Source organism: Crocuta crocuta, unplaced genomic scaffold, assembly GCF_008692635.1.
Source record: "Crocuta crocuta isolate KB4526 unplaced genomic scaffold, BGI_CrCroc_1.0 scaffold156, whole genome shotgun sequence".
Taxonomy (NCBI): domain Eukaryota; kingdom Metazoa; phylum Chordata; class Mammalia; order Carnivora; family Hyaenidae; genus Crocuta; species Crocuta crocuta.
This window is the reverse complement of record NW_027531308.1, coordinates 2,330,249-2,342,759: the sequence shown is the minus strand read 5'-3', so window position 1 is coordinate 2,342,759 and position 12,511 is coordinate 2,330,249. Positions and strand designations below refer to the sequence as shown.

The window sequence follows — 12,511 nt, the reverse complement described above, 5'->3', positions numbered from 1 at the left end:
TGAACTAAGTTATTTCCTGCACTTCATTGAGATTAGTGTATGTGACTTGTAAACTGCGGGCTTCTTTTCTCTGTCACTTTCACTTTCTTCATGCCCGCAGAAGATACACAGTTGATACCAGTTTGAAATCTAAAGCAAAATGTGAACAAGAGGAAAACGTACCAGTTCTTATTTTTATTAAGTACATAGGCCCCATCTCATAATTACCTCAAGATATTCCTCAAGTTGCAGACTCTTCCCGGAATTTTTTTCCTGATTTTTTAATTTAAGGATTAAAGATAATATTTATCTCAGAGTACACAATGGAGCTTCCATCTCTGTAGTATCATCAAGTCTTCTGACCTTCGGTTGCTTGAAGCAGGGACGTAGTTGAAAAAGCATTATTGCTAAAAAGATGAGAGCAGAATGGTTAACACGAGAATTAAAAGGAAGAGCACAGTTCCTTAGGAACCCTCTTATGTATATTAAAAGGAGATTTTACATTATTAATATTTCCTGTTTTGGGCGGGATTTGTCTTTGGGAAGCTTGTGTAACCTCTACAACTGGCGCTACAAGAATCTGGGAAACCTACCCCACGTGCAGCTCTTGCCGGAGTTTAGTACAGCAAACGCTGGCTTGCTTTATGATTTCCAGCTCATCAATGTGGAAGATTTTCAAGGAGTGGGAGAGTCTGAACCTAATCCTTATTTTTATCAGGTAAGAAAAAACATAAAACTTTTAGGCTTATTTTGCATTTGTCTAGCTGAATTACTGCCTAAGTCAGTGATCCTGAACCATTTGGCTAACCATTGAAAAAAGAAAAACTAGGTCCCCACCTCACACACAACACAAAAATTTCAAGTTCAGATAGGTTAAAGATACATACAGCAAAGAAAAAAAATAGACACACTACAAAGAAGAAAATACTGATGAATATATAATGTTGGGGTGAGAAAGGCCATAAGCTTATTACCAAAACAAGAAGTCATAAAGAAAAATATTGGTTGGAGACAAAATTTATTTTCAAGATTTAACAGATAGTGGGTTTGAATTCTGAACATATATACAGAACTCTTATAAACCACTTTTTAAAATAATCAGTACCACAACAGAAAAATGCAATAAGGACAAGAATATGCTTTTTCACACAAAAAAAGAGATTCATAGCAACTGTAAGTCACCGAACCATATTTTCATCTCTAATAATACTCAGCATGGAGTAGGTTTGGGGAAATTCCATACTCATGCAATGCTAGTAGGAAAGCAGTTTGGTGAACAAATTGTCAGTATGTATTAAAAGCTGTGTTCTCACTCCAAGGAATTTATCCTAAGAAATTATTGGACAAGTTTGCAAAGACTTACATGCTAAAATGTCTCACATCTTTTTCTTTTACTGCATTGTATTTTAGAAAAGAGAAGCAACCTAAATATCTATCATTGGAGAGTAATTACATTATTACCTATTCCATATAATGAAATAATGAATAGGCACTAAGAGTCATAAGATTATAACTTTGTTTACTGGCAGGAAAGACGTTTATGCTATATTAAATGAAAAAAGTCAGGTTTTAAAATACATTGTGTAGGGTCCCGTTTTAATTTATTTTTCTTAAGTAATAGTAATTTTTTTTTAATGTTTATTTTTGAGAGAGAGACAGAGTGTGAGCAGGGGTGGGGCAGAGAGAGGGAGACACAGAATCTGAAGAAGGCTCCAGACTCTGAGCTGTCAGAACGGAGCCTGATTTGGCTCTCCAACCCTTGAACCGAGAGATCATGACCTCAGCCAAACTCAGACACTCAACCAACTGAGCCACTGAGGCGCCCCATTCCCCCCATTTGATTTTTAAAGAGGATCAATAAAACATAGAAGTATACACAGATAATCTATATTAAAGATCCAGCAGCATATACATATACTTTATCTACATTAGAGCTGATGCTTAGATAAATGTAGTTGCTTTCAGGGCATCTGGGTGGGTCAGTCGGTTAAGCATCCGACTTCAGCTCAGGTCATGATCTCACGGTTCGTGGGTTTGAGCCCTGCGTCAGGCTCTGTGCTAACAGCTCAGAGCCTGGAGCCTGCTTCAGATTCTGTGTCTCCCTCTCTCTGATTCTCCCCTGCTCACGCTGTCTCTCTCTCTCTCTCAGAAATTAAAAAAAAAAGAAAGGAAAAAAAAGATAAATGTAGTTGCTTTCAGTACAGACAGCAGATTTACAGTCATGTAGCTTCTATTCTCTCCTGTCTTCTAAAGAACTAGGAAAGTTAAATGAAAGAGGTAACTCAAGCTGTGTGAGTATAACCAAGAATAAGAATATAAATGGTTTTTCTGAAGGTTTCCAGAATTTTCCTTTTGCCATTACATGAAATCCAGCTTCTTGTCTTTTTCTTGATTTTCATGCCATGTTTTATGTTCTCATTTTACTCTCTTCTCCCTTCTAATGCATTTAATTTAGTCTCTTCTGAACTAGACAAAGCAGCCTGTGTTCACTTCCTCGCTTTCAGATTTAGCTAAATATAAATGTAAGCCAGACTGACGAATTTGAGGCTACCTTCTCTTCCCACTTTAAAGTGGTCTGGTAGAGGTGGCAACCATAAGAAGAGAACAAACACAAAACCCACACACACAAATACTAAGAAGTAGAAGGGGAAAAGAAAAAAACATTGCGCCCCAATTGATATCCGCTACAGTACTGCTAGATGCATATGCTATTAGACTGGATTTTCTGCTGGCTTCTTTAGATGGTTACCTTGGTCCTTTGTGTTAATATTTCTTTCATACCTACAGTTGCAGTATATTGTAGCAGAATATTATTACTCTCCATTATGATTGTGGTGGTCTCAGAAATATTAAGCCTTTAAGTTGATAACTTATTTTATGATTATTCCATATATTGCTGATATACTTATTCCAAATATCAAAGAGAAATAATTACCATATGCTCTTTATTTATCAGAATTAATCTGGATAGGGTTATCCCTCAGTTTTATGGAAGGTGTTCAGTTATCCAACTTCCCTTCAGTTATTAACTTCCCTTCTTCAGTTGTGATAATTGAACAGTTGTGCCCGTTTGCCTTTCTTTCTGTAAAAGTGAAACGAAAGGAAATAAATACATGGTCTGATTATGTTTACATTACAGAATCTTGGAGAAGCAGAATATGTAGTGGCACTTTTTATGTACATGTGTTTACTTGGTTACCCTGCTGACAAGATCAGTATTCTGACAACGTATAATGGGCAAAAGCATCTTATTCGTGATATCATCAATAGACGATGTGGAAGCAATCCATTGATTGGAAGACCAAATAAGGTAATTTAATGAATATACGCTCTCTTATTCATCATGTTGGCAAGATGGAAAAATTTGTATTTATTATGAGTTATTTATATTGTTCTGCTTTGTCTCTTTGCCATCTCCTTTCAAGATGTGAGAAAATGAAATAATGGGAACTATAAATAATTCTTTGGCAGTCCTATCTGAGATTGTTATTGGTTATTGGTTTATTGTGAACTTCTGTCTTAACTACCACATTAAAGATTCTTGTTGATGATAATCAGAAGTAAATGATCCCAAAACTTTTTGTTGGTAAAATGAAGGATAATGAAATTACATTATTTATGTACTATTATAATAGAAATAGAAATTGTAGAACTTTTTATTTTGTTATTTGGCAAAGGTATAATTTGTACTGCTTTTTATTGTTTGTATGTGGGAGAGTTTTTTCTTGAGGATCAGGGAAGATTGTAAAGTACCTTCAGACCTGAGAATTATTTTTTATACTTTTTAAGTTTTTACGTGGTATGAAATAATATCAGATAAATACGAAGACACTTGATTATATCAACAAAGGGCTGAAAATTTAGGATAACAAATATATTACTAATGATGAAATTAAGACCTTGGTTGTAAACATGGCTATATCAAAGTGCTCTCACTTTTTCCTGGGAATCATCCAAGAATAACAGGAAAATGGAAGGAGAAGACAGACTCCACTGTTAGGGAGATGACACAGATGAGGTGACTGAGAATAGAAAAAAAAAGTGGGAAGAAGAGAATGAAGGGGACCAGTCTTTTTTTTTTTTTTAATGTTTTATTTATTTCTGAGAGAGAGAGAGAGAGACAGCATGAGTAGGGGAGAGTCAGAGAGAGAGGGAGACACAGAATCTGAAGCAGTCTCCAGGCTCTGAGCTAGCGGTCAGCACAGAGCCCAACATGGGGCTCGAACCCGCGAACCGTGAAATCATGACCTGAGCCAAAGTCGGACGCTTAACTGACTGAGCCATACAGGCGCCCCAAGGGGACCAGTCTTGAAAGCACTTTCTAAAGGTGAGTGGCGCACTTGGAAGTGTAAGAGCCACCTTCTTGTTACTCAACAATGGATGTGAGAATTAGAAGCATTCCTGATCCTGGGTTGGTTCAAAGAAGACTTCATGTTCACCAAAAAGTAGACTTGTCTCTACAGCAGCAGAAGAAAACAGAACCATCTGTTGTGAAAACCACCCAAACTTTAGGAAACTGTCCAGCTCACCCCAGCTTTACATCTTGCACATAGCTAATCCAAGAAACTCCCTTATTCAGTGATGAAAGAGTGAGAGAAGGGAACCTAACACAAAGCACACTGACAAGACATTTGCTTCAGATATAGTTGGCCTGGAACAGATTAAAACATCGAGTACACATTTGGCTGTAGATTTTAAAATGCTTAATGAAGTAACCATTTCTGTGAGGAAAGGCTACAAAGCAGAGAAATGAAAGAATTCAGGAAGAGATGAAATGCAAGCTGGAAGAAAACAAAACAAAAACCCAGAAATGGAGACAGTTGAAAGGAGTACAGGACACACTGAATACTTCATAAGGAATTTGGAGTGTGGAGGTGGGAAACTTATAGCTTTGAAATAAAGTAGAACCTCAGTATCTGAGCCCTTTTATTAGTTATAACAGTAAAACTTAAACTGAAATAATAAAGGAAAGTTTCTCTCTCACACAAGAAGACCAAAATGAAATGGCTCCAGGGTTGGATTATAGAATGACTCCTTCATGTCATCAAAAACCAAGATTCATTCCATCCTTCTGCTCTGCCATTCTCAGTGTGTGAGCTGATTTCTCCGACAAGCTCTCCACATGGTCAGGTTGGGAACAGATTTCCAAGGATTACATCCATATGTAAGAGCAAAGGACTTAATCCAAAATATAAGAACTCCTGTGACATTCATTGTTAAATAAACGTAACCCCAGTAAAAAATTGGCAAATGAATAAGTACTTCACATAGGAAGACATAGGAATGGCCAATAAGCACATGAAAAATGCTTACCGTCATTCATTGTCAGGGAAATAGATTAAAACTACAACGACACACCAAGTAGATTGGCTAAAATTGACAAGATTGACAGTATACCAAGTGTTGGCAAGGATGCAGAGAAACTGGAATTCTGGATCTGGAACAATGCTGGAGGATGTGTAAACTGGCACAGTACCTCTGGAAAATAGTTTGACAGTTTCTCACGAAGTTAAATATACACTTACCTTACAACTCAGCAGTTTCACTCCTACATAGTCATTCAAGAGCAATGAAAACATATGTTCACAAAAATACTTATACATGAATTGCAGCTTTATTCAAGATAGCCCCAAACCAAATTGAAACTGCTACAGCCACTGTGGAAAACAGTAAGGAGGTTCTTCAGAGAGTTAAAAAAAGATCTATGCTATGATACTGCAATCACACTACTGGGTATTTACCCAAAGAGTACAAAAACACTATTTCAAAGGGATGTACACACTCCTATGTTTATAGCAGCAGCATTAGTTACAGTAGCCAAGATACGGAAGCAGTATACATGTGTCCATGGATTGGTGAATGGATAAAGAAGATGTGGTATGTACACACACACACACACACACACAGGAATACTACCCATTAAAAAAAGAATGAAATCCTGCCATTTGCAGCAACATGGATGAAACTGGAGAGTATAATCCTAAGGGAAATAAGTCAGAGAAAGACTGATATCATATGATTTCATTCATGTGGAGTTTACAAAACAAAACGAGCAAAGGAGAGGGAAAAAAAGAGACAAATTAAGAAACACTCTTAATTATAGAGAACAAACTAATGGTTACCAGAGGGGAAGAGGGTGTGGGAATGGGTTAAATAGATGATAGGGATTAAGGAGTACTCTTGCCTTGACGAGCACTAGGTGATGTGTAGAATTCTTGAATCACTATGCTGTATACCTGAAACCAATATAACACTGCATATTTACTAATGGGGATCAAAATTTAAAGCAAAACAGAAAGAGTGCCAAACTAGAAACAACCCAAATGACATAAACAGATAAATGGATAAACAAATTGTGGTATATCTGTTAATTGGAAAACTATTCAACAGTAAAAAGGAGTGAACTTCTGATGGAGGCAGTACAGGGATGAATCTTGAAAACATGCCAAGTGAAAGAAGACAAACAAAAAAGAGTACTTTATGATTGCACTTTTTATGGAATTTTAGAACAGGCAAAAAATAATCAAGCAAAAATAATCAGGCAAAAAATAATAGTGACAGAAAGCACATCAGCAGTTGCCTAAGGTTTGGGGATACAGCTTTGACTACAAAGGGGCCTGAGGTGATGCAAGTCTTCATTGGGGTGGTTATCTAGGGGTGGTATATATTGTCAAAATTAGTGTACACTTAACATGAGCACATTTTATTATATATCAATCACACTTCTGTGCAGTTGATTTAAAAAGAATTTTTTCATAAAATTCCTAAAGGTATGGACCAAGAATTATAGTTTATGCAAATAAGCATTTGAACTTTTTTGTTGAATTATTGAAAAAGAGATAAATGCCTGAGTGTCAATATTAGACTGAAACCTGTGTGAACTTTCCTATTTGTACATATATTTTCAAACTGAACAAAAAGAACTATGAACATTACTTGGCTATTTTTTTGTCAGAAGGATTCTGTCAATGAGAACTAAGAATACACTAAATACTAAGTGAGCATACTAGGTTATGTTGCTGGGCATCAAACTGGGATACCAGGTAATGAGATAAAAAGAACCTGCGTCCATGGACTTGGGCCGTCTAGTGGGGGAAGACTGTTAACTCTACAGATAGTTATTTCATTGTCAGCAGAGGTAAAGATAAGTGCTGCAAATGTAAATAACATGGGGACATAGTCTCACCTGGTTACTGAGGTCTATTTCGGAGTGTTCGTTAGCTGGTTTTCTCAATTCCAAGTATATGATCATGTTTCTTTGGTATTATTTTAATGATAAGATTTTTGTGCTAGCATATGATTTAAATGATCTCTCTAGAGTCTTGTTATGGTGCTTTTGAAAAGATACCAAATTTTCCATTTTGTCTTCTTAGGTGACAACTGTTGACAGATTTCAAGGTCAACAGAATGATTATATTCTTCTTTCTCTAGTACGAACCAGGGCAGTGGGCCATCTGAGGTACATAAGGAAAAATGTTTATATTATTACACTTTACTATCTGCTTCAACTTTGAACTTCTGTACCTAAGTAGTTTTAAAGTTTTTTAAGTTTAAAGTATAATTAATTGTTATGGCAGCTTTTGGTTTGGCAAGCTTTTTTTGGAGTGTAATAATATCAGATTCTTCGCATAGTTAACTCCTGTCATTGCATCTGAATTTTTAAATCTTAAATACTTTTAGTACATTTGCTTTTTAATCTTCAGTAACAGAGATAGCATTTTATTATAAAATTTTAATATATGATGTTTGTTGGAAACAGTGTCAGAAATTAAAAGAGTAAGGTGGTAAAAATAATCTTCCAGAGTACATTTCTCATTGCATAGGATTTCTGACTTTTCCCCCCACACAGTCTTTTAGCTTCACTGTTAGAGGATAAAGGAACCATTTGTTCTCCTAGGATTAAGAATTGTCAAAACAAACAATAATCTATTTTTATCATTTATTGTGATGTATTTATGTGCTAGAGAATTATGGGAATAATATCGTCTTATTACAGAGCAGTCATTTAGTTTTACATAAACCTTTATCTCATATGACTAACTACCAAAACTATAATGAGAGTTCATTTTATTATTTTATTTGGCAGATAAAAGAAAAAAATTCTCCAAGCTCTTGTAATGTTGTCAGTAAGTCAAAATCTGTTTGGAGCTTAGCCTCAGTGATCAGGTTCCATTAGACTGATAACTTTTATGTAAGAGTAAACAAAGATGTAATTTTCAAGAAGTTGTTTAAAAACTATTGCATTCTAAAATAGTTTATTTTTGCTTATTTATCAAAAATGTATTTGGAGACTAACTTTTCTAAAAAGCAGTTCCTTTTCTGCATTGAGATTTATAGCTGTCTGAGTAGGGCATCTTTATGATTGTAATTAAAATCTCTCCAAAACTCACAGTATGAATACTGCCTCATTCAGTTCCCACCTTTTTTCTCACTGTCTAGTGCTTTTGTCTTTTTCACGTTCTTAGGATGTGACTTCTTGTACTACAGTACTAATATAGCTACTTAGATCTTTGATTCCATGCTTTGGTCATGATTTCCCCCCTCATGAAAACAAAAACATGGAGGTCGGTGATAAAGCATTAACTTTACTTGGTTTAACCAGTCACATGACCTTGATTAACTTAATGTTTATTCTGTTAAGTTTTTAAGAAGCCTAACTTTTTATTGCCATAGCTTAACAGGAATAGTGAATGGAATATGTGAAAAAAAAGAAAAAAAGCTGAATACTTACATTATTAATCTTGAACTGTGTTAATTAATTTTGTTTGTTTTCCAAAGGGATGTCCGTCGATTGGTGGTGGCCATGTCTAGAGCCAGACTTGGACTGTACATTTTTGCAAGAGTATCCCTCTTCCAGAACTGTTTCGAACTAACTCCAGCTTTCAGCCAGCTCACTGCCCGTCCACTTCATTTGCATATAATTCCAACAGAACCTTTCCCAACCAGTAGAAAGGTAGGATTCTTTCTTCATTGTATAGAGCAGCACTCCTTTACAAAGCGTAGCTAGGAACAGCATCACATAGCTCATCTGATCACTGGTTTAGAATGCTCCTTACACTGTGCAACTTAATTAGATGTTCTGTGCAAAATAGTAATACCTGCTAACATCAAGTACTCACTAGGTATCAGGCAGTTAGCTCTTTACATGCATGATCTCACGTCATCTAATAATCCTGTTCAGGAGGTTTTCTTATTAACTCCATTTTATGGATGAGGAAACTAAGGGTTAGTAAAGTTAGTAGTTTGGTCATACATCTCACAGATGGAGAATCCAAGATTTGAAAATCCAGGCAGTATAGCTCCAGAATCCTTGTTAATCACTGTACTGTACTGCCTCTCTTCAGCTTTTTAAGGAGAACTTAACTGATTTCTTGATAACAGAGTGATAAATGCTTTAGCTCTCGGAGAACTGTTAGAAAACCTACATTTTTGGAGAACTAGGAGGGAATAGCACATACACTTAACAGAGGACGTGCTCAGAAATGCCATTCCCTCCTCATCCCTGCTACCATTTTTAAACCTCTCATCCTTGCTCCCCTCTGCCACCCCTACCCCAAAAGGTCACCTGTCCCTTTAATTTCTGGTTTATCCTTCTTATATTCCTTTTGCTTAAAGGAGCGAATAACATGTTTATTTTCTTAGATTGTTTTCTTTCTGACATAAAGGTTAGCATACTAGTTGATCTGTAGGTTGTGACTTTTGGGCTTTGCATTTTTCACTTAATGCAATGTCTTAGAGATCCATTTGGATTTTAAATAAAGCTGTTTTAAATGTTCACAGTACACTTCTTTGCCCCTCCCCACCACCACTCTCCCTTCTGAAAAAAAAGATAAATTCCATGTGTGTGTTGTATAATAAGGCTCATTACTTTTTTTTTTTTTAAACTGCATTTGTTTTTTTAAAGCAGTGCCACTGTGGAGGAATAGAAGGGGAGGAATATAATGGGGTGGAGTCACGTAAAGCCTTGAATGTCAGTCATCCTCTGAAGTCTGGACACAATCCTATAGCTCTGAACTTCTCAATCTTTTGTGGGCTGATTATTAAACAGGCAGATTCCTAACACAAAGTCCGAGGCAGTCTTCTTATCCAGAGGCTGCAGGAACACACCCGGAGACATGTGGAAGGGATCAGGCAGTACCAGTGAACAGAAGGCTTGAAAACTAGTGCCTTACACAACACCATGGAGTCAAGCCCTTGGGGGCCTAGCTGAGAGCATCTCCCCGTCTTCTACTCAAGAGATCAGTGTTGGAGGCGAGGAGGGCTGTACAGCTAGTTCTATGTCTCAGAAGACGCAGCTCCCAGCAGAGCCACCCGAAAATAAGCAAACAAAAACAAAACAAACAAAGAAGCTTCCATGTTGTGAAGGCAATATTTCGTAGCTGTAACAGCATGGCAGTCTTGACACACAGAAGTGGTGACCATTATCAAAAGGATACCTGCTTACATAGTAATACTACCGTCTTGCTTAATTCTGAGAAATACCACTTAATACATTTCATATTTCTGATGTTAATGTGCCTTAATTTGTTACTCTGTGGTAAAATTTTTTTAACTGTGCAGACTTCTGAATTGCTTCTACAGTAAGAGGGTGAAACTTTATAAACATATTATAGTTGACTATAAATAAGAAAGTTGTTTGTCTTTATTCTAGGATGGTTTAGGAAGAAATGCACATTTTTTATTGTCTTCATGCCTTACCACTTTAGAGCAGTGTTTCTCAGATTTTTGTTGGAAACAACCATATCAGAATCACCTCATTCCAATGCAGACCTACTGAATCTGGGAGTTCCACAATTTAACAGTCTCCCCCCCAGTTCTGATAGATGCCATAAAGTTTACACTTTAGACTACCATTTGACCATATACTTTATTAGTGCAAAACTTACTGAATATTCACCCTCATGACCAACAAGTCTGTGTATTAAGTAATAGTAATATTAGCTTATTTTAGAAAAACATAAACAGGAAAAATAGTGTTAATATTTTCTTTTTGAATAAAATTGATAATTGCCTTTGAAGCATACAAGATATTAGAGACAGTACTTTAGACCATGTTGATTTTTCTGTCTATTCAACTGATAGTTTATCTCTTACTCTTCTGCATGAGTTAGTAGACCAAAACTCATAAATTTTACTTACCAACCTGAAATTGTATTATAAGGTAGTAACTCTTAGAGCTTTCTTTTAGTCTCTACCTTTTACTGAATTTAAATTGAATCCCTTTTTCTCTATGAAGTCCTTATTGGACTCTGACACTTACATTTTTTTTTTTTAATTTTTTAAAATCTTTATTTTTGAGAGAGAGGGAGGACAGAAGATCTGAAGCAGGCTATGCACTGAGAGCAGCAAGCCCAATATGGAGCTTGAGCTCACACTCTGCAAGATCATGACTTGAGCCAAAGTTGGACGCTCAACCGTCTGAGCCATTCAGGCACCCCAGTCACTTACACTTGCATCTTAATGTCATGTCCTGTGACAATTCTTGCCCCCCCTCCTTTTTTTTTGAGATAGAGAAAGCACAAGTGAGGGGCAGAGGGAGAGAGAGAATCCTAAGCAGACTCCCTGCCCAGCAAGGAACCTAACCTGGGGCTTGATCCCATGACCAAAAGATCATGACCTGAGTGGAAATCAAGAGTCAGACACTTGGGGCACCCGGGTGGCTCAGTCGGTTAAGCGTCTGACTTCAGCTCAGGTTATGATCTCACAGTTCGTGAGTTTGAGACCCACGTTGGGCTCTGTGCTGACAGCTCAGAGCCTCAAGCCTACTTCATGTTCTGTGTCTACCTCTCTCTCTGCCCGTCCCCCTTCATGGTATGTCTCTCTCTCTCTCTCTCTCAAAAATAAACATTTAAAAAAAGAGAAAAAAAGGGTCAGACATTTAACCCACTGAGCCACCCAGGCACCCTGTCCTGTTACTATTCTTATGTCCTCCCAACCATAGTGCTTATACATAAGACAGAGGCCTGGACTTCTAGAATGTTCACTTTTAGCATATTAACTTTCTTACTGTACCTCACTTTCTTTTTGCCTTTTAGAATGGAGAGAGACCATCTCACGAAGTACAGATAATAAAAAATATGCCACAGATGGCAAACTTTGTATATAACATGTACATGCATTTGATACAGACCACACATCATTATCATCAGGTGAGTTTTCTTAAAATTCAGTCTTATTTTTTGTGGTAGAAAAAATCTTCTCCTTTGTAGATCATACCTTTAAAGTACTTAATTCCTGTGGGAAAACAGCAAAGCCAAACAAGGTTGTTGTTATTCATGTAACATCCATATTTTTATTTGTTTTTAAGTTTGTTTATTTTGAGAGAGAAAGTGTGTGCATATAAGTTGGAGAGGGGGAGAGAGAGAGGGAGAGAGAGAATCCCAAGTAGGCTCCACACTGTCAATGCAGAGCCCATTGTGGAGCCCAGTCTCAAGAACCACAAGATCATGACCTGAGCTGAAATCAGGAGTCAGACACTTAACCTACTGAGCCACCCAGGTGCCCTATAACGTGTATATTTTTAAAACACCTT

At 36.8% G+C, this 12,511-nt stretch overlaps 1 protein-coding gene across 1 annotated transcript in view; it reads left to right on the top strand.

Moving 5' to 3' along the window:
- Positions 1-12,511, top strand: part of AQR (aquarius intron-binding spliceosomal factor) — a 95,933-nt gene that overhangs the window by 78,896 nt on the left and 4,526 nt on the right. The window contains exons 31-35 of the mRNA XM_077771681.1: positions 526-697; positions 3,119-3,289; positions 7,353-7,438; positions 8,758-8,932; positions 12,015-12,128. Of these exons, the coding sequence (XP_077627807.1) occupies positions 526-697; positions 3,119-3,289; positions 7,353-7,438; positions 8,758-8,932; positions 12,015-12,128 (718 nt within the window). The remainder of the gene's footprint in view (positions 1-525; positions 698-3,118; positions 3,290-7,352; positions 7,439-8,757; positions 8,933-12,014; positions 12,129-12,511) is intronic.